Genomic DNA, 22,393 nt, shown 5'->3' on the forward strand with positions numbered 1-22,393 from the left:
CAGTGAGGAGAGAGTGTTTATGCTAAGAAGATAAGACAAAAGAGAGGAGTAGAAATACTTGTTATCACCCATATAATAGATGAGGTTCTGATGTGCAGGAAAACTCAGTAATGTGCAACAATAGAAAACAAATTTCAAGTAAAATCAGGAAAACTGACAATTTTTAGGTTAATCACAAATCCCCACTTCCTCTCTAACTCTAAACTGCTGGTGTTTGTATATCCCACAGTAGGCATATACTAGCAAAAAGAACGATCCATGAGGGGGAGGATGGTATAGAAAGTCTTTGCATATATCTGGCCTTGTTAATGTATATTAATTGATGCAATCCAACAAATTGCTAGCTTGCTGCTTCCAAGCAGCAGGAAGTCTTTCCTTACATTTAAGATACAAATAAATAAATAAAATAAAGCAATTACAAAGAGCCAAAAGATAAACAGTGCTCTGAATAATTTCAGCTGTTATTGGATGGTGATGTGTGCTCTGGTCTGTTGGAAAGGCTCAAGAAGCAGAAATAAAAAAAAAAATGATTGCTGTGGTAACAGAGAGAAGCTTAAATAAATGTCGCCTACCCATGAAAAACTCATTTGAATATTAGCAAAGCTTTCAGAGGTTTTAAGGGAGAGAAAAGCACTTTTTAATGCTTTTTTATTTATTTATCTTTTGCTTTTACAGCTGAGAAGGGATTTTAATCTGCTGGTTTTATGGAAATTGACTTCACATAGCACTATAAAACAGAAACCTTTTTTGGGAAACCTGCCAAAATGTCATCTGACTGTTGAGGCAAAGTTTAACTGGATATCTTACCAGTTGTTGAGGCTCCCCTAATGCCTTCTGAAGCACGTAATCATAGAATCAGAGAATAACAGAATATTCTGAGTTAGAAGGGACCCACCAAGGATCATCAAGTCCAATCTCTAGCTCAGCACAGGACCACTCAAAAATCAAACCCTATATCTGACAGCATTGTCCAAACACTACTTGAACTCCATCAGCCCAACTGCCTGTTCCATGCCCACCACCCTCAGATGAAGAACCTTTCCCTAACTCCCAACAGAGCCTCCCCTGACACAGCTCTATGTCATTTCCTCGAGTCCAGTTGTTGTCACCAGAGAGCAGAGCTCAGTGCTATCTATCCCTCTGCTCCCCTCCTGAGGAAGATGTAACTGACATTTTTGGCCTCCAAAATGGAGGTTTGAACTGAAAAAAAGAAGGTTTTGCACCACCCTAGAATGACATTTTGGGTTATGAAATGAGGATGTGGACTCAGAAATGAGGCTCTGGACACTCTAAATGTTGGGTTGCACCCTCAAAATGTATGTTTTGGAATGAAAAAGATGGATTTGGCCCCTGAAAAAAAAAAGGTTGTGGGTCTTGAAAAGAAGCTTTAGGCCCTCTACATCTGGCTTTGAGGCCTCAAAATGGGAGTTTGGACAGAAAATGGGGTTCTGTGCCCTAAAAACTTGAGGACAAGTTTTATAGGAATATCAGATTAATTTGATACGTCAAATTCTGTTTCCTGAATTTTTTTTTTCATTATGCCTGCAACCATGCTCATTGGTATGAATCTCGAGCCTTGGTTATTTATGTGCCCTTCTGAAATATCTGTTTAGTAGAATTGTTCTAACATCAATGTTTAGCACCTCATCCAGTATGCTAACATTAGTTTTTATTCATAGAGAAGATGAAAAAGTGAAAATAGTTTAGACATACTTGCCAGAGAACAGGAACCTGTGTGCAGAATTACTACTATTTTCAGTGAAATAAACAATTTATATTGGCTGTTGTTGAACTGTTCTTTTCATTATTTTAATCATGAGACATCTTCATGCATCCAAAGAGTCTCATAGTTCCTACAGTAGCCATCTATGGGCATGTGCAGTAATAAACGATCCTTGAAAAGCTGAGATTTTCCTATGATGTGACCTGTAGGCTACTAGCAGTCAAAATTCAAGAACTTTCTGACTCTGAGGTTATATTTATGCAATTATTTCTGCAGTCGTGGTTATTTTACATGACTTTGAGTCCATGCCTTTCAGATTTATACTTTTAGCCTGTACAGAATCTTGTGGAAATAATTGCATATTGTAATATGTGCTAGACTTTCTGTTCATTTTCAACCTGCTGTTGCAGAATTGAATGTGGCACCTTCTGGTTCTTGTACTGCACAACATACTATGTAGTCATTCCTTAGTTTTTATCTTTGGTGGACTATTATTTAACATATAAATGAGATAACAGTTCCCTAGCACAAGAAATAGATTGTCATTGATAAATATTAATTCAGATGTGTTGAAGTAATTCAGAATAAATGCTTGAGGATATTTTAATAAAATAAAATATTCCATCCTCCAGTAAACTGATACATAATTAGGTGATATTTTTAATTTTTTCATTCACATTTTTCAACATGAAAACCTTTTTTTGGTAAGCTACAAACAAGTTGTAGCTTTAATTAGAATTGGGGAAGAACAATAACAGACTGGACTCTGAATCTTATTTGCAAAAAACGATCATGCATTATATGAAAAGGTAAAACTATAAAAATACAAAGTAAAACAAATCAAATCAAACAACAACAACAACAACAAAACCCTCACATTTCCCTTTACAAGAAATGACAGTCTTGTGACTGTAACAGAATGGAAGTTCAGGATGGGAACTTGCTTCCTATTTAGGCAGATTCTACAAAGAAATTGCTCCACCTTTTTCCCTCATTCCCTTATACACAAACTATTACTGATTTCAAAACTAGATACATAAAGATAAAGATATGCCAAAGTATAACTTAATATAATCAAACTCTTACACTTTTCACTGGCAGCACCTCTTTGCATTTCACCACAAACTTCTTTCTCCGTCCCACAGATAGGAAAACATGCAATGCATATGATCTTAGCTCAGAACATTAATTTAGCTCTCAACAAATTACTACTGTATCTGGTTTTTTTAGAATAATAGGTGGATATTTACAGGTTGTGTTCCCTTAGACTCCCTCTTACACAAGGATTTTCACTAAGATTATAATGAGTGACTGTAAAATGCTTTAAACTTCTCAAGTAAGACTCTTAAGAATTATTAAAATAGCATTTCTAAAAAAAATTTTCTCCCTAGATTGCAAACATCATTGTCAGAGTGGAATCTGGATTGCAATCTGTAGTGATTCCGATTGCTGGAAAATACTGGTTAAGTTGCCCTGAACATAGCTTGTCTTGCTATAAAATTTGAAATCAGACAAAGTCAGATGGTAACAATTATTAATGCTTGTTTGTTTGTTTTTAATTAGAGTCATAAATAGTTTTTTTCTTATGTGATTTCTTGGCTTCTAGGTCAGGAGAATAGCATGTCAAAACAGAGGTTCACCATTGCAGACACAAAACAAATAGCAATAAATAAAAGAAAATATATAGAGTAATCTAAGAATTATTCAAGAATTCTTAGAGGAAAAAAAAATGGAACAGCATTTTTTTAATAAACATTTTATGGAAGTAATATTTCTTTCCCACATAAATACTCAATTTGCTTTCTACAGATTACATCATTTGCAAATGAGGGAGAGGAAAAGTAAGTCATAACCTTTGCTACCCAGGATTAATTCTGTGGCAGTTTCAGACATAAGCTGCCCATAAGTAGGAGCCAGCTACACTCAGGATTGTAGGAAAATTGACCCAGCACCCAGATTCAAGGTGTACAGGAAGGTATAGTATGTAGTGTGTACATCACACAGATATGTCACTGGTGGTGGTTTTGAGGAACAGGGCAATATCTGGACATAAAAAGGTAAGATAAAATTACTCGAGGATAGCCAGGGCTGTTCTGATTCCTCAGTACAGTGGAGCTGAGTTGAATTAGGTCAGGGCTGAAACCTTTAAATACCCAATGTTCCTTTGATTCTGCTTCTTATTCCCACAGCAGCAAGCTCGGGGCACTAAACGTCAGGATACAGATTTTGGTTTCAGCACTTACAGAATGTTGGTACTTGTTTCAGAGATTATTCACAAGTTGTATTTTTTCTAACAAACAGCAGAGTTTGCCAGCTCCTCTTGGGAAGTAGTGGTCCAAAGGTCTTTGGAATTAACGAAGCACATAACCGTGCTTCTTGCTGTGTGTATCCTAAAAGAGTCCAGTGTAGAAAAGAAACTGAGCATGAAGCATGCCTAAGACTTATTAAACTGCACGACATAGAGATGGATGTGCCCCACTGGGAAAAGAAGAAATATTTATTGAAGTCTGGACTAAACTGGATCAGAGTACCTTTACCAGCTACTGATGCTGGGCTGCTAGCTGCTCATTCTACTTATGAACTGGACCAGTTGTGAAGCTAGTGAGAGGGAGATAAAGGAGAAGTCAGTTATTGAGGCCAGAAATGAAACTGGTAAGAATGAAAGTAGAAAATTGGAGTCCAAAACTGGACTTGCTCACCTTTCTTCTTCAACTGCTTTCCTGGAGGGAAGGTGAGTAGTTTGGGGCCTGCAGCAGCAGAGATCCAGCCCTATGGTGCCTGGCAGAAGGGTTTAGGTGTAGGAATGGTAAAGATGAGGGAAGCAGTGTTTCAGGTCAAGGCAATATAGGGCACTGCACCTCACATCTTTGTTCTTCCTTATTATAGCATTCCTGCCTGGAAATCCAAAATTTTGGACACAGTTCAAAGGGTCCAACTTCCCCAACCACTTCCGGGGTGCATTTTAGAAAAGTCAGAGGAACTGACTTTGGGGATTTTTTGGGGGGGGGGATTTTTAATCAAGCTATGGCTCCGTGCTCTGTAAGGACAAATCAAAGTTTCCCTGTCCCTTCCCTTCTGTTCTGTAGCAGTGTTTCAGAGGGATTAGGCTGTCCAAGGAGCCACAAGAGAAACTGATTCAAGAACATGAGCATCCCACCATGCTCCTGGTCATCCCATCCAGCCTGATGTTGAATGTCTCCAGGGATGGGCTATCCACCACATAGCTGGACAATCTGAGTTGGCTGGAAGCCTTCATCATCACCTTCTGATCCAGGCTTCCACCTCAATTAGTAAATGCATAAAACCATTAGCAGCTGCCAACACGCCATTACAAACCTAAAGGTTATGCCTATGGGAAAAGCAGGGTTACAAAATTTCCATCCAGACTCCTGCAAACAATCACTGAATCCAGAATTTCACTTATTCTCAGATCTATGATCTATAAGAGATAAAGGCTTCAAAGTATAAAACCTAATAATAGTATTTACAGTATAAGAAATTATTAACCAGGACAAACATTGGTATCAAAATGTTCACTTTCTAAAAAATAGGTTTGACCTGCAGGAACTTTTTTGCTGGTGAGCATTACTCAGCAGGGAAAGGCCAGAATCAATCCTACGGCTTTCTCTACTATTTCAATACATGCATCTGGGAAGGATTTGGAGGAGTATCTAATTAGGCAACAGATCTAACAACATATGAAAAGCTGAACCCATAGGGAATATATGAGTGGATAGCTATTTAAGGCAAAGTTGTTTTCTAGGATAACTTCAAAATAGAAGTAAATTTCAATTTCACATAATATGTGAGGTTTTTTTTTTTTTTTCAGGGCATGTCGAACTAGAATCCTTGTTGTCATAGATATAAGAGTACAGATACATGTAGAAATAAAGTGTTTATATGCGTAAAATATTATGATAGAACAGTTTAAGGCAGCAAAATAAAACATAGTAAAATGCAGCATTCATATTTTTCCCGGGCAATATAACAGTTTTATTTTTACTATAATGTGACAAAAATGACTTTCCAATCATTCAGGTTCTTTCTGTTGCGTTGCAAATAAAAATGTGTTTTTAAAATTAAACCTTTTGTTCCATGGTCTCACTAAGCTCGAATGACAAGTGCTAAGCAAGTAAGCTTTGAGCTGGGAGAAGAGGAAATAAGTCTTACTGGATTGGTTTTGTTTCAAAATGTTTCACGCTGACATTTCTTTTATACTGTTGAATTCACTCTGATTTATATTTAGAGAATGCATGATATAAGAACTTTTACACTTTGAATATTTATCGAGAATAAGACAAATCCTCAGTACCACACTTTAAAGCAATTTTACTGGCTTAAGTGAACAAAACTATATTGTGTTGTCAAAACCTCCATTCCATTACATTAAGTAAAAATATTGTGTATTTCATAAATGTCCACAAAATTATATTATAAAAGCTATAATAATCTGACTATAGAACAGTTGCTTATTATGGGATTTATGCCTAATAGCAGTAACAACTCTCTGTAGTCCCATTCATTAGAGGATAACAAAGCACTGAAAACAGTAATTAAAGCCTGATGACTGTGGCTCTTCCATTCTTTTGTATAGTAGAACAATGGATAAATTATCTGAGCGAAATTATCCGGTTAGGAGTAGTCTGATACAATTTAATTCACTATTTTAAATATCTACAGGTAACAGTGAGGAGATAACAGCAGTTAACTGCACCGCAGTGGAGGAAGAAAAGACAGATCTGTTGGTCTGATGTGCTAATGCAACTCACATTACTGTCACAGCTCAACCCCTTATAATCATAATTGTATGGCACCAGGTACACACCATGCATTTGCACAACTGAAGAACACAAGACAAGACATTTCAAGTCAAAACAGGAAACCTGAGAAAAAAAGAGAGCCTAGAGGAGCATCTTTTTTTTTTTTCTGACACAGTGGTCATTGTACAGTCTTTGACAAACTCAATAGACAATTGGGACTCAGCAAGGCTCTGCTAGAATAAAAAAGTTCAACGGTGCTGAACACTGCTTTTTGTTCCAGAACCCAAAGAGCTCTCTTCTTCTCAGCACTCTTATCTCCTGTGATGACCAGGCTGGACAGAAAGTAAATTGCCTTAAAGACATTTGCTTCTCCTCTCCTGCTCTAAATAGTAGGGGATATTGACCTCTAATCCTGTTTTATTTGAAGAAGTTCTGAACTATTTTCTTGTCATTATGAATCAGATAACACAAATCATACCATGGCATCTAGTGTTATACTGCTGCACGATTGAGTCAGATGATGCTGCAAGGTAAAACTTCAACAGAAGGCTTATCAAGTATTGATTCATGCATACCTCCTTCCAGCCTTTTTATGGATTATGCTAATGCCCAGAAGCCAGAGATGAGATTAAAGACTTACTGTCCTAAATGCTTTACAAAGCAAGTGAAAAAAATGTTAATGTTCTCAGGTGCTTGTGGACTAGAGAGAAAAGACAGGCAAGGAGAAGAAGAGAAATTTCACTAGTGTTACAGGTGGAGAATAAAGAGATCAATTCTCCAAAATTTCTGCAGACTTTTCTAGTTTTTCGTCAGATAGTGTTTCACCAAGGGAAGGAGCTTATGTCAGAGGCTGAAACTAATCCCCAGTCTCTAGAATACCAGCCCAGGTCTAAAAATCTTGAAAACAAATTATAATCTCTGTTTCTTCCATACAGTAAGGAAATGTATTCAGAAGAGAAATCTCTTCTGTTTTTCAAGAGACTTTTCTGAGTCTTTTACCTGATCAGAGGCTGGTGTAATGCTACCAGTGACGCATGCACCGTGACGGATATCACTGACAGGTGGAAATAGTCAAACATGACAGGAACATGGTGGTGCAGACCTCTCTGGGGGTGGAAGTGAAGACACAGTGTACGGCTGCTGATCATGGGGATGGCTGGAACATCTCTCAGCCTAGAAAAGAAGGCGGTTTACAAAGATTAGTGAAAGCTTGAGTTGTCACAGCCTATAACATGCTACAGGTAGCAGACTGAGAGATGTCTTGAGCTGAATTTTTATCACTTCCTGGTAAAATTCACAGCTTCAAAAGGATTTACATAACTGATGAGTATCTTGTATTATACATCTACCTAGTGTAACCACAAATGTAACAAACACAAACATGATGTACATAAGAGAAATATATATGATGCAGATCCAATTTCTCTTGGCGATTATCCTTGCTGTTCACCTATATGCTAGTTCTGGACTCATCAAGTGTTAATAAAAAGTAACAGGCAGGCAGAAAAGTGCTCAGCTTATTTGAATGTTCAAAGCCAGGACAGATCACTAATTGTCGTTTTTAATGTAACAATAATCTTTCCTCAATTTTTCCTCAGGCAACCTGTGAGAGTTAAAAGCAGTCCTATTTCAGAGAGAGCAGGACATACTCACAGAATCACAGAATCACAGAACTGTAGGGTTTGGAAGGGACCTCTGGAGACCATAATCCATCTCATCTGCTGAAGTGGATTCCATATAGCAGGTTACATGTGAAAGTATCCAGACAGGTTTTGAATATCTCCAGAGCAGGAGAGTTCATAGCCTCTCTGGGCAGCCTGTTCCAGTGTTCTCTCACCCTCAGTGTAAAAAAGTTTTTCCTCATGTCCATATGGAACTTTCTGTGTTCCAGTTTGTGCCCATTGCTCTTTGTTCTGAAGCTGAGCACCACTGAAAAGAGCCTGTCCCCATCCACTTGACTCCTACCCTGTAGATATTTATAAGCACTGATAAGATCCTCCCTGAGACTTCTCTTCTCCAGGCTGAACATTCCCATATCTCTCATCCTTTTCTCATAAGGGAGAGGTTACAGGCTCCTAATCATCTCTGTGGCTCTCCACTGGACTCCTTCTAGAAGTTCCCTATATTTTTTGAACTCTCTCACACTCTTCTTAATGCACCCCAGGACACCAATGGCCTTCTTGGCCACAAAAGCACACTCCTGGCTCATGGCCAACCTGTTGTCCACCAGGACACCCTGGCCCTTCTCCTTCCTCAAAGCTGCTTTCCAGTATGTGAGTCCCTAACATGCACTGATGGATGTGATTATTCCTTCTCAGGAATGTACTACTCTTGCCCTCATTGAATCTCATCAGGTTCCCCTCTGCCCAAATCTTCAGTCTGTCTAGATTTTGCTGAATGGTAGCACAGCCTTCTGGTATGTCAGCTACTCCTCCCAGCTTTGTATCATCAGCAAATTTGCTGAGGGTTCATTCTATCCCCTCATCCAGGTCATCAACAAAGACACTGAACCAGATCAGAGTCAGTACTGACCCCTGGGGAACACCACTACTTGGAATATCTTTCTAGATAGCAGATGTGAAAAACTTTTTGCAGGAGGTCATAAAAAGGAGTAAGAAAAGTAACCACAGAGAAGCAATACAGTTAGGATTGGGTTCTTCCATTTTCAGAAAATACAAATTAAAATTTTCAATTAAATTTTGCTTATGACTATTCTAGAATAACTCTTCTGGTACACAATCAACACAGTATCTAAATCACTTCTAAGTCAGGAGAATGAAACATAGACTGGGATCATGCCTAAACACATTCTCCTAAACTGCAATTCATTCCTAGAGAAATGTATTTTACAGCATTAAATATGCTTCTGATACAAGAAAATTGCTTTCCAGTGTTATGTAATCTTGGTTAAGTATAGTGTATGACTAGACCCAGGAAATTCCAGAAAGATTTGCAGAATATCTTTCTATAAATATCATCACTTTTGTTTAAAGTATACCGGATAATTCATTCAGATGATAGCAAATATTAAACATATGCATTAAGCCACAAATTCATAACAACCTGAAAGTTTCATTTCTTTTTATTCCTGGCTTTCATTTGTGTTTGATATTTCTCCCTCCTAAACCCATCATCCTCACAGCTGATGACTGACAGTCCCACCTGCCTGAGAGAGTAAGGTTTCACTTCTTGCATCTTCAAGATAAAGGAAGCATGTGCCTTGGAATTTGTTAAGGTGTTTTATGGATATGAATGCAAACACATGAAACACACTTGCTGAAGTAATCAGAAGCCTTTTCTGTCATTCAGCAAGGTTTAATAGGTTCTGGGATCACATCTACTGCTATGTCTCAGAAATGGATGCTCTTTCCACTTCTCTAAGATTCTGGGAGGAAATCAAAGTCAAGACTCTTTCCTCCTAAAATATTGAGACCTCTTTGGCTTCTACACAATAAAAGCACTTAGCATGTTCATACATTCATCTTCAGTCACTTGGCTGACTCCAGAGATAAACGCATTCCTGAACCCCAGCCCCTCTTGGAGGTCAATGATGATATTTTCCTTTGACTTTAATAGCAAGAAGTAATAGAGCAACATTTAACGCACACTTAAAAATGAAGAAAATGTTGTTCTCTAGGACTATGAGATACACTCTTCAAACACAGAGAGGAAAAATGGAAAGACTTCAACACTAAGGCAAATGAAAGACATAAGTCCTTCTTTTCAAAGCCCTTCTTTCCAAAAGAACTCTCACTTCATCGAAGCCATCGAAGCCAAATGAAGAAACCCTTGCATTACCATCTGAGCTTTAAAACAGCACTTACTGTTGTTCACTATCAGTAAAATGCAGGTCCAACTTGAGCTGAAAATCTGCCTCACTCAATGCATCTTCCACCTACAAAAAAGAAAGGAAAGGCTACCTTCATAAACTGGCATCTACAACATCGAAGGCAAAGGTTTTCCTGACAATATCAAAGGCAAAAATATTAAGCAACAGCAGCATCCCTCTGCCATGGCAGAACAGAACAAATGCAATAGCAGTCACTACTGAAGGAGTCAGGGAACCAGAGCAGTTGAAGGTGCTTTTGCCTGCTCATGGCAGTTCTGCCATGTCAAAAACAGTTTTCTTCTTGGTTGATAAATGGCTATGAAACCTTCTGGTTCCCTACTGTTATGACTCAAATATCAGTGGCTCACACAATTATGACAATTTCTGGTGTCTCATATTTTGCCTTATAGCTAATTTCTCAGCAAGCTGATGCCATCCAGACTCTCAGCCACTCTTTTCAGTGTTTGACAGATTAGGAAGGAAGTTTCTCACTGATTTGCACCTGAACCATATTCTTTGCAAAATACAAAGGAAAATACACTTCAGTTTTAGATGGCTTTACATTAGACAAGATGAATTCTACGTTTTCAAGCAAGTTAGCACCTTCTTAGAAGAATATACCAAAAATGCACTAAAGACAGTGTCAGAGGAATCTAACACAATTTGACTAGTAGGGTTTGTAAAGGAGATAAAATATGTTTAGATACATTTCCCAAAGCTCAAACTCCTTCTGCAGTGTGCCTTTTCCTGTGGAAGCAAGAACAGTTATAGTCAAGAATTGATTGTACTTCATGAAAATAATTAAAACTGTAAAATATAGAGCCTTCTAATATGGTATTTCTCCTTGCATAATCACAGGCACTGAGATGTGAGAAGAAAATTCCAGCCTCTGTTCTCTGAAAATGTGCCTTCTCTTTTGTGTTTGTCTCAAAACATCTGGAAGTAAGTCTTCCAGAAAAAAAAAAAAAGAAAAAAAAAAAAAAAAGGCTTTTTTCCTTTTTAATGAGTTGTTGTCACCAAAAATCACAGTTGCTGGCAGTTGCAAAAGAAATAATCATTATTGAAGCTACACTCTGAATTTAAACTAGGAATTAAAATCAATTATAGAGCATCAGACAAAGCAAACCTCATCTGCCCACAGAAGGGTTGAAATTTTGGGTTTGTGCCTAGGAACTACTGAGCACCTTCAGCTGTCACTGAATCTCTTTGAGTTTAAGCAAGTTGAACAGCTTCAGATATAGCAGGCTAGAAACAGTTGCCCAAAACACCTTCAGGCAATGAGTAGGTATCTGAGAGACTTAGAGATATTCATTTCTGCACAGGATCATGCATTAAGGCACAACTGAGCAACAGAATTTTTAGTTCCACAACTATATTGAAATCAGATTGCTCAGCACAGTGCAAGAACCAACAGGTAATCAAATCACAGTACTCACTACAGAGATTGCACATTTTCCTTTGTATGTTGGAGGTGTAAATTATAAAGCTAGTGAAGATTGGACTGTGGATTTAAAATAACTGAATTCTTCAGGAGAAAATAACATTAAAATGCTTACGTATAGGTTGAATGTCTAAATCTCCTTTCTCCACATAGACACATTATCTAGAAGCCAATCCAACTCTCAGATATGGCAGTCAACGTATAAAAGTTATACGATCAAAGCTACTGTACTGCTTTGATTCTTGCTGGATTTTCCTATGTTTTACTTATTTTCATGTATTAGAACCTTAGCAGCATTAGGTCCTTTACAAGGGAAAAACTGAAATGTCCTTCCCATGGTTCATACAGAAGAAACATTTGTCAGTCTTCAGTATGTAATAATAATGTCTTTAAATGAAATATTTGTTATTTTTCTTAGTACTACTGGAACTGTTGGGGTTATTTCCACATTTATCATCTACAGAATGCATAGTTGTCCAAAAGTTGACATACCATCAGTTTTGTTGTTGTCTTTTTTTTTTTTTTTTTTTTCCTGAAGTGAAGGTTCAAGATTTTAAACCAGCCTACTTAAGAAATTAGCCTAAAAATTTCTCTGAAATATAATTCCTGTTTGACTGTCTAAGCCAGGGAGTAGTGCTTCTAGATACACTGTGAAGAGTCTTCTGGTGTTTTTTGCCAAGTTTCATTAATGATTAAAATTACAGCCGATGAAAGAGGACATAAATATCTTTGTGGAAATACAAAAATTTTAACTGTTTACATCAGTCTAATGTTGCCCTCTAGTTTCTCCTAATACTAACTTGAGTCTCATGGAAAGTTCCTCATTACTGGACTGATTGAGTCAACATTTCCCCTGGTACTCCAACCTTGGCCCAGCTTGTGCAAAAACACAACATATTCGGCTGAGAGCACAAAATACTCCAGGAAACACTGTCCAGAATTCAGGCTCTTTTCTACCCTCTGACTCTCTCATCACCAAAAGAATACACTGGTAGGGAAATGTATTTTATTAAATACTCTTTGGAATCTATTCAGTAAAAAGTTTTGTAAATGAAAAACAGAAGCATTTCATGCAGTAAAGTCTATGGGCAAACTAACATATTCTTATTTCTCTTGAAGCAGTCTTGAAGTGCATCATTTCAATTTCCAATTCTAATTTTTTAGGTTTATGTTTACTTTATGATTTATTTTCTAAGAGCAACTCTGCAAATGAAGTTTCCAGAACTGTTGTGATAATAATATTCCATAATATTTAACAGTTTATCCAGGATGTCAGCCTGAATGATCTGGCTGTCTCATCTCACTTAAATTTCTATGGAAAGTACAAATTCTACAAGCACTGTTATGTTTCAGCATGCCTCATTCTATCCTCCCTCAGCTACTAAATTGTTCTCCAGCTGAACCAGCAAGCAAGGAGACAAGTTACTGGTTTTACTGCTTGATAAAAAAAAGGCAGAGCTGCTTCCTTAGCAAGATTGAAAGAAAATTAGACTTCTCTGTAACATCAAAGTCTGAAAAATTGTTTCCAATTCAAAGAATACTGTATCCTGGGATAACATAGAAAAAGCCATTTAATATAGTTTTAGAGCACGTCTAAATGGTGAAAGGTATGTTCAAGTGTCACTTCTAGATGTATAATTGAGGTTTCTTTCATACAACACCAGACAAAAATTTGAGTATCCATCTGGGCTATGCAGAAATAAAACAGTAGCAAATAATCTAATCTAAACACGCATGTGGCTATTTTTTTGTTGTTGTTTTGTTTTGTTTTGAGCCTACCTCATCAACAAAACAATCCTAGCACCATGAGGAGGAAGGCATACTACTTCCTTGATGTAATATTTGATAACATCAGCTCTGGCAGCAGAAACAACTTGGAGCATATGAACTCAGTACCCCCCACTTTGCAGCCTAACTAACTTGTATATTTACCATATCTTTGATTTAGACAAAAAAGCAGCAAACAAATGCTTCGCCTTCAATCAAAAATGAACACTAAACAGATTTCAATACAACTGGCATCTATTGTGTATTAAATAAATTAAGTGATGAACAGAATGTACTGACCTATATGTAGTTCCCCAAAGCTATATTGCAAGATTTGCATCAGACATATCATATTATGTGACAGACATGCAATACTACGCAATACTGTCTCTCAGCAGTAGCTGCAAATATAATAGGAGATAGGAGTCTTCTGAGCATGGTGCCCTATAAAACAGCACTCATTGCTTCCTCCCATATTTATACTGAATTTTTACAATCCTGGAGGATAAGATAACACAGCATAAATCCGAGGCCTAGGAGCATTAAGAAGTGAATTTTGCTAACCACCTAAGCAGAAAGTTTTACAAACCTTTACTTTTTGAATTTGATTCTTCAGAATATCTTCAGCAGCACATTTGGGGCCAAGACACCTGTTAATCATCATATTCCACACACTAGAAAAGTCAGAACAACTTCATCCTACAGAGATAAGGGACTTTTCTCTTTATAAAATCTCTCTGTACAAACACAGAATTGGGCAGTTATCTTCTTCCCAAGGGACCTCCTTGGGATGGACATGGGACAGAAGAGTCAGGATGAGTTTTAACTGTGAAGAATCTTGTGGGATTATTTCTTCAATTTTGTGAGGTGCACAGCTCTTCTCAATATTAATACAAAAATCATCAGAAATCATCATCGCTACTTAACAGATTGGAAACTGCTGTAATTTGAGGGGTGGGATGCTTAATCAGAGATGTTCCACTGTGGAAGGATAAAATTAATATTCAATTGAACATGTTGGAACATTTTTCTAATGAATATTAATACATTTAATATTTTTTCTTGTAAGCAATCAAACAACAATTCAAGGGGGGAATAAATTGATCAAAACTTATGATAAAATAAAAAGAAAAGTGAGAAGGAAAGGGAAGCACGAGAAATAAGTTTAAATTAGTTTCTCTACCTGTTTTAATTTAGATCTATATATAACCCAGGTACATATGGGTTGGAATCAGTGCAAACAGAAATTTTAAATATCTTTATGCTCAACATTATACAGTAAAGGTCCATCAAGCATCTCTGGCCCAATGCACAGCACACAATTCATGCTAGCTGTACAACTAATAGGGTCTATTTTTGACAGCACACTCATCTGACAAAAAACAACTGATGTCATATGTCTCTCATTATCACTGACAGCAGGTACTAATGCCATATACTCTGTACCAGTCCTCGTGCAGGTAAAGCACAGCAATAGCACATTGGGCCACAATCAATTGTCATACTCAAATGAATCTTTCTCCTCTTTCTGTGTAAAATTCTAGAAAACTTGTACTCCCTGTACTCTAACATTGCTCCTGTCGTGTAGACCCACGATACAGAGAAAAGCACTGGGAGACACTGGTTTCTGATCAATAAGAAGTAGTCACAGGATATCCCTCACAGGATGAGTGCTTCAGATCATGAGCTTCATTTTGTGTGGGTGCTTGGCTTGAGGGAGCTGACACAGAATATCTGTCCTAATACAGATATTAACAGTGTAGGCATTTGCATCTAAACAAATTATCCCAGCACCTTCATCAGCATATATGTATGATAAGTACAGGATCTCCTAATGAAGATGTTGACAGTAGGTCAGAAAACTCATGTACTCACCTCTATCACTTATATTGATGAGACCTGTGACACCATACAGATCCCATGGTAACATCTCAAGTGGAGGTGTTTATGTGATGGACACCTGAAGTCAGGTACGAGGAATCCCAACCCTCCCATTTTTTATGGACATCCCAAGACAACTCACCCTTTCGCCATCCAGAAGCAGATGTACTCTGAAGTTCATTGATTCATTAAGAATGATCTCTTCATTCCTGTACAAAATCTGAAATATTCTGCTGTAAATGTTGTTTTCATGCACACAGGCTGAGCAAAGGCTGGAATCACCTGCACAAAACACAAACAGACCGCTGGTGTGATTTCTGCAGGGAGACTATTTTCTCTCTTATGCTTTCCCTTCATGATTACTTAGGCCAGTTTTATTATAACCTGTAATTAAACACTTGCATTCTCAATAATTAATGTCAATAGAGTAGGTTGTTGCAGGTTTCCAACCACAGTATTCAAAGAAAAAAAAATGTTAAACAGAACTAGGCAGGTTGGATTTCAAAGTGAGAATAGCTAAACCTGTGTCAGCACTTACCCTACTAACTTTACTTCTAATGAAACCTAAAGTATCATATGTTCCCCAAGGAGTCTTCAGAAGCATGAGTGGTGGGTGCTCACCTGACATACTTCAACTTTTGTTTACAGTAAGCACCTTTCAGAAAAGGGAACTTTCTTGTTACCTCTGGTGCTTCTAGAAGTCACTACCTGGGAGGGAAGACAACAGCTAATAGCACATTTCAAATGAGGAACCCCAAAGTACAGAGGCACCTTAGTTGAAATTATAGAAAAAGAATAAAAGTACATTTTATTCAAGTTGATGAAAGTCCTGTGCAATCCTACAGGCCATTGATGCATGTGAGAGATGCCAAGTTGGCCCACACAAAATAGATTGAATGTAGGGACTCAAAAACCAAAAGCCTAAGCTTCTGCCCATTGTTTTCAGACAAAGTTTTCATCTGTGTGCTGTTTTATCACATGAGAACAAATAAGTTTCACATATACAGACGCAGAATTAGCCCTTCCTAACTTTAAATTCCTCCACTGTATGCCGTTTTTTTTTTTTTCTGGATACGCAAGAAACTGGGTTTTAAGACACTATGACTACAGAGGAACCCATGGTTTTTAAGACACTAGTTATCTGACAAAAAAGGATGCAAGATTTATAATGAGACAAAATCAAATTTTCATCTGAAGTCCATTCTTCTCTCACTGACAGGGACAGAGCATGACTTGCTTAGCTTTACAAAACTACACTGAAGCACTGAAGGCAACAACACCTGCCATAATGAGTTCAATCCATAGGAGTCTGTGATACTTGTGTATCTACCTAATGAACAGTTGAGCACCAGAGTGAGGTTCTTTCCAATTCAGTCTTGGCTGTTAACCTGAATTACTTGCTAATTCTACTTCCATTGACACTGAGCAACAACTTACAAAATTTACCTTCAGTCACTTCTATCCTTTTACAGCTGCCAGTGCTGTATGAACCTAAGCTTTTAAGAAAGCCTACACTTGTAAGTAAGACATTGAGGCCCTGGAGCATGTCCAGAGAAGGGCAACAAAGCTGGTGAGGGGTCTGGAGCACAGGCCTTACAAGGAGCGGCTGAAGGAGCTGGGGTTGTTCAGTCTAGAGAAGAGGAGACTCAGGGGAGACCTTATTGCTCTCTATAACTACCTGAAGGGAGGTTGTAGTGAGCTGGGGGTCGGCCTCTTCTCTCGTGTGACTAGTGATAGGACTAGAGGGAATGGCCTCAAATTGCATCAGGGAAGGTTCAGGCTGGACATTAGGAAATACTACTTCTCTGAAAGGGTGGTCAGGCGCTGGAATGAGCTGCCCAAAGAGGTGAAGGAGTCACTGACCCTGGAGGTGTTCAGGGAACGTTTGGACGTTGTGTTGAGGGACATGGTTTAGTGAGAACCATCGGTGATGAGTGAATGGTTGGACTGGATGATCCTGTGAGTCTTTTCCAACTTTTGTGATTCTATGATTCTATGATTTTGAATTTTAATTGTTTAGCAAGTGGTATTTTGTAAATCTCCTGATGAGGTGTGTTTAAAAAATGTGTACCAGTATCAGAGAGACAGATCTCGTCAGGAAGCCAGCAAGTACATGATTTTTAGAAGGAATAACAATATCTCAGAAGGGTCCTTCTGGGCATTTGAGGCTGTAAAATTGTTTTGAGGCCATGATTTGAAGTAGGATAAAAGCCCAGGTGAGAAAGTCTTGGGGACTGCTGATTTGTCAGGAGTTTCAAATCAGGATCGGTCTATGCTGCTTTGCTAAAGCTACTGTTTTGCTTTGTGTGCAAATATCATACATAACTTGCAATCCGAAGATTTTGAGTTGATACTGACAAAGGACTAAAAGTTTCCAGAGGTAAGGTTTGCTTAAGATAAAAAAAAAAATAGGAAAGAAGGGCTTAAAAAAAAAAAGAAAAAGAGTAATAAATGTCACAACAGATAAGTGAATGGAGCCTTGATATTATAATCAATTGTAATCATTAGCTTTTGTGATGCCTGTCTGCTGGAACTGGAATAGTGCAGACAAAGAAGTACCTTCCCCAAATAAATAAATAGATAGATAGATAGATAGATAGATAGATAAATGAGTGAGTGAGTTAATGAAAAGGGTCAGTGGGAAAGAGTTCATTAAAAAGCAATAAGACTTCTGCTAGTCAATTAGCAGCACCACAGGGATGTCAACCCAAACTACATTGAAATCATTTTCCTATTAACGACTTTCACCAAGAACACCCATGAACAGACAAAGAGTTTCACCTTGGTATGGCCTTCCCATCACATATCCTTCCAAATATTTCTGCATAAGTCCAAGCAGCCTAGAGAAATACACATTTATTTCCTGGTGTTACACCCATTAGGCTAGAACATTTCAGCCTGATTAGCTCTTCAAAGCATGCAGTCATATTTATTTTAATTTAAACCTCATCATATTAGAGACACTGCAAAAATCGTATTAGGGTCATAATGCATTCTTATTCCTACCTGGCAGACAAAGGGAACTTTATGTTATTTGATTTGGATATTGATATACTGCTACTCTTCTAAGATGGAAAGTTTAATGTCATTTACTTTTCAAATGCACTCCTGCACAGACTGCTGCTAGTGTATAATCGCTTTAGGAGTCAGAATTGCAAGGTGGCATAAAGAGTCATTTCTCTTGTTGGGGAGGTCAAAATCAAAGACATGCAGATAAAATTCAGTGCCAAAAATTGCTTAGTTTAAGAACAGCTATACGTGGGTCACTCCAAAAGTAATGCCTTCAATTTATTTCCATGGAAACTTCTACAGATAAAAAGAGAATAATACTGTTCGATAGAGCAAATTCTTTGCTACAAAACATGATTTTTTCAACACAGTCACCACCATTCTATCCAACTGTCTATTTTCACCAGCAATGAACAAGAGCCGGCATGTTGTGCTTGCAAAAATCTGCATTAGTGGAAGTGACCTTCTGTTACCACTGCTGAAACATACTACCCACCACCTCTCTGCGCTCACATGCAGTTTTTGGTCTCCATAAACGTTCAGCAAGCATAGATGAATGGCAGTGTACACCTGGCTGCATGACCATACTCAGGCTTTTTTCACTCATAAGTGGCACCCAAGCCAGGCAGACGTGTCCTTAGTCTACTCCATAAAAACATCACCATAATCTCAGTTACTTTTGCAGATTTCTTCTTGTTCTCAGGAAGCTTTCTGACAGTTACACTGTCCTAAATGCACAAGCTTGTCAGCTAACAGACACAGTAGCAAGAAGGCTAGCATTTACCATTGCTGACATCCATCAGAGACCTGATAGCAGTTTTTCAGTATATAAAGGAAGCATGTAAGAAAAGAAGGGGCACTCTTTAGCAGGGTCTGTTGTGACAGGATGAGGGGAAATGGTTTCAAACTAAAACTGGGGAGATTAAGATTGAACATAATCAGAATGTTTTTTACAATAAGGGTTGTGAAGCATTGGAACAGATTGCCCAGAGAGGTGGTGGATGTCCTGTCTCTGAAGACATCCAAAGTCAGGCTGGACAGGAAGCTGAGCAATCTGATCTAGCTATTGGTGTTCCTGTTCATTGCAGGGGAGTCGGAGTAGATGACTCTTCCAAATCAAACTACCCTATCATAATCCTATGATGATGACTGCTAGAAGAAGACATAGCAGATATACACATGTGCACACACACACCCCTCCATCCTCCAGCACAAAGCATAAGATGGTGAGAGAGAAGCTTGAAACTCTCCCAGATCACTTTCCAGCAAAACCTTTCCTACCCATACAGCTCTGAGTTACGTCTGCACTGCTCGCTGGCCATGTGCACTCCAAAGAAGACAGATCCAGTATGTGGAAAGTGCTGAAAGCTCTCGATCCCTGGTGAGAGTTTAAGTTAAGATGATATTGACCTGCCTTTAGCTTTTTATTCCACAGTTTCAAATGTCTAAGTTTTGGTAAATTCAACAAGGAAAGACCAATTTTGCAGTAATTAGTTTTTGCTCAGTAAATTTTCTTGTCAGGAGATGTATTTGTGAAACTTGCTGTGTCCCTTAAGCCACCAGGAATCCTGTTTTCCTGCGTCCTTTTCCTAAATGGCTTTTTGTTTACTGATTATCTTCTTTGGGTGAAATCAGCCTTCACAATATCTGGAAAGTGAAAGAGCTAAGTAACAAATTCAGGTTTTATCTTCAGCCAAATTTATTGAGAATGGAAACTACACTGTTCTGGGGACCATCACCAGGAGAAAGGAACTTGAATAGGGAGCTGTCTGTGGCAGATGTGAAAAAGCTCCTACAATAAATAAATAAATAAAAATAAATCCATAATATCTCAGTCTATATAGAGTTGAATTGGATGGGAAAGTAGAAGTTAGTAAGTTAATAAGTTAGCAGTGGTTAAGAAAATCTGCTTAACATCCTCAAGAAAGAGCACCAGGACCTGAAGAACATTTGAACAGTTGTTCAAACTTGAATAGCCCCTTTGACCTTTCTGAGACCCTAGTACACAGACCAAATAGACTAGAACCCTTTCTCTCAGTCTTTACTGGTCAGTTATCCCTCCTGTCCTGTCCAGCTATATCAGTTTCTTCTTTTTCAACTCTTAGCCTTTTTAATCCCCTACTACTTTGACTCTTATTATGCCTCAGTTATCTCCTTTCTTACCTTCAAACCTTCTGTATTTTTATTTTTATTATTATTTTCTTTAATGTCTATGAAAATGGCTTGAGAAGGTTCAGAGCCGTTCTACACCAAGAACATTTCACCTTGGCAAATTCAACTGATAATTACACTTGCATATCTCAGCCTCTGATTTCTGTCAAGGAGAGACTTTGAACTGGCAGTATCTTGCTGTAGTGGAGACTTGATGATGAATGATCCCTCAGAGCCACTGAAGTCATGTGGATCCTTGCTGTTTGCTAGCAATAGGATTGGACAGTTCTTAAACTCTCTGCAATCTGCTCGGCATAAGTCATTAGGATGCTCCAATCTCATCAGCTAAATTCTTTCCATAATTGCATTTTCAATTTTGCTTCCTCCTGCTATCTGTAACTGCTGAAGGAAACTGGAATAAATGTTAAACAACAGCCCTTTTCAAGGACAGTAGGCATCCCTGCCTGAGAACCAGACTTGCCTGGGAACTTTAGTATAATGAGACCTTTGAGAAATGATGGAGCTGTGTTTCTTTTTATTTCATCAGGGCTCACAAACACACAACTGTTGAATACAGTCCCTAACCCAGTTTTTCATGCCAGATAACAAAGCCATGGGTGAAAGGCAATATATTTTAGAGAATTTCTAAAGAAAAATCAACCATTAGAAAGGAAGAGGTACTCAGCTGTAGTGCTACAGAGACCATGCACAACTAGAATGGTCATCACTACATCACTTTGCTTTACTTTCTGGTCCCACTGGGTACCAGAAGAATGGAGAAAGCCTTGGTATTAGATCCTTCGTTTATTTTTTTTACTTTGTTACTAAGACTAACCTTGAATAATGTCAGATTACCCCACAAGGAGCATAAGGCATAAATGATACATGAAAATCATAGGATCATAAAATCATAGGATGTCTTAGGTTGAAAGGAATATTAAATACCATCCAGTTCCAACCCCCCTGCCATGGACAGAGCTGTCACCCAGCAGCTCGGGCTGCCCAGGGTCCCTCCTAACCCAGCCTTGAACACCTCCAGGGACGGGGCATCCACAGCTTCTCTGGGCAGATTGTGCCAGTGCCTCACCACCCTCTGAGTAAAGAAAAAGCAGTGAGAATAAGAGAAAATATATTAAAATCTCCTTAAAAGCTCATTTTCCCACATACAATTCTTCTGTTAATCTTGTAGAACATGTCAGTTGTAGGTTTACTGAGAATTACAGAAGGAAAACACCATACTTATAGCTTTCCATTACTTCCACTTTTAGTACACTTCATCCTGGGGTTTGACAAAGAAAGATCAGAAAGAGGACTCACTTTGACTCTGTCCTTTATTCACTAGCCCAGAGAAGCAAGACAAATCAGCAATTTTTCAAAATAAGGAAGTAGGAGATGTGATGACTCGGTCCCCGCACTCTGCTGCTGGAGAGATAACATCACTTCCTATCCCCTAAGCAGGGCAGAGAAAAAAGTCATATTTGTTACTCTAAATATAAAATCACAGCTCCAGGGAATATCAATATGACATCCTTTTTGAAAGAGAACTTCAGGTTTACATCTTGCCTTCTCCAGAATTCTGTCTCTGCTCCTTATTGAGTTTTGTGTGTGAGGTCTAAAAAAGAACAGGAAGTGATTACAGAGTCAGGAAAAAATCCATATGGAAGAGTAATATAACTTCAAATCTATCCTCTTTAATGCCTTTACATACATAGCAGTGGAAACAAGATAATTACTAGAAAAATCCTGAATCTTTCTTGCCATCTGAGGAAAGTATTATTACACTTCTCACATAAATGGAAATTTAGAGTTCTGCTAAGTTTTGATTTAACGAA

At 38.1% G+C, this 22,393-nt stretch overlaps 1 protein-coding gene across 3 annotated transcripts in view; it reads right to left on the minus strand.

Moving 5' to 3' along the window:
- Nucleotides 1-22,393, minus strand: part of FAM135B (family with sequence similarity 135 member B) — a 191,028-nt gene that overhangs the window by 57,108 nt on the left and 111,527 nt on the right. For all 3 annotated transcript variants that reach the window (XM_025148187.3, XM_040695874.2, XM_040695875.2), the window contains exons 4-6: nt 15,544-15,683; nt 10,308-10,378; nt 7,483-7,656 (exon numbers count right to left, since the gene is read on the minus strand). In XM_025148187.3, coding sequence (XP_025003955.1) covers nt 7,483-7,656; nt 10,308-10,378; nt 15,544-15,683 — 385 coding nt within the window. The remainder of the gene's footprint in view (nt 1-7,482; nt 7,657-10,307; nt 10,379-15,543; nt 15,684-22,393) is intronic.

This window comes from Gallus gallus, chromosome 2, assembly GCF_016699485.2.
Source record: "Gallus gallus isolate bGalGal1 chromosome 2, bGalGal1.mat.broiler.GRCg7b, whole genome shotgun sequence".
NCBI classification, from domain to species: domain Eukaryota; kingdom Metazoa; phylum Chordata; class Aves; order Galliformes; family Phasianidae; genus Gallus; species Gallus gallus.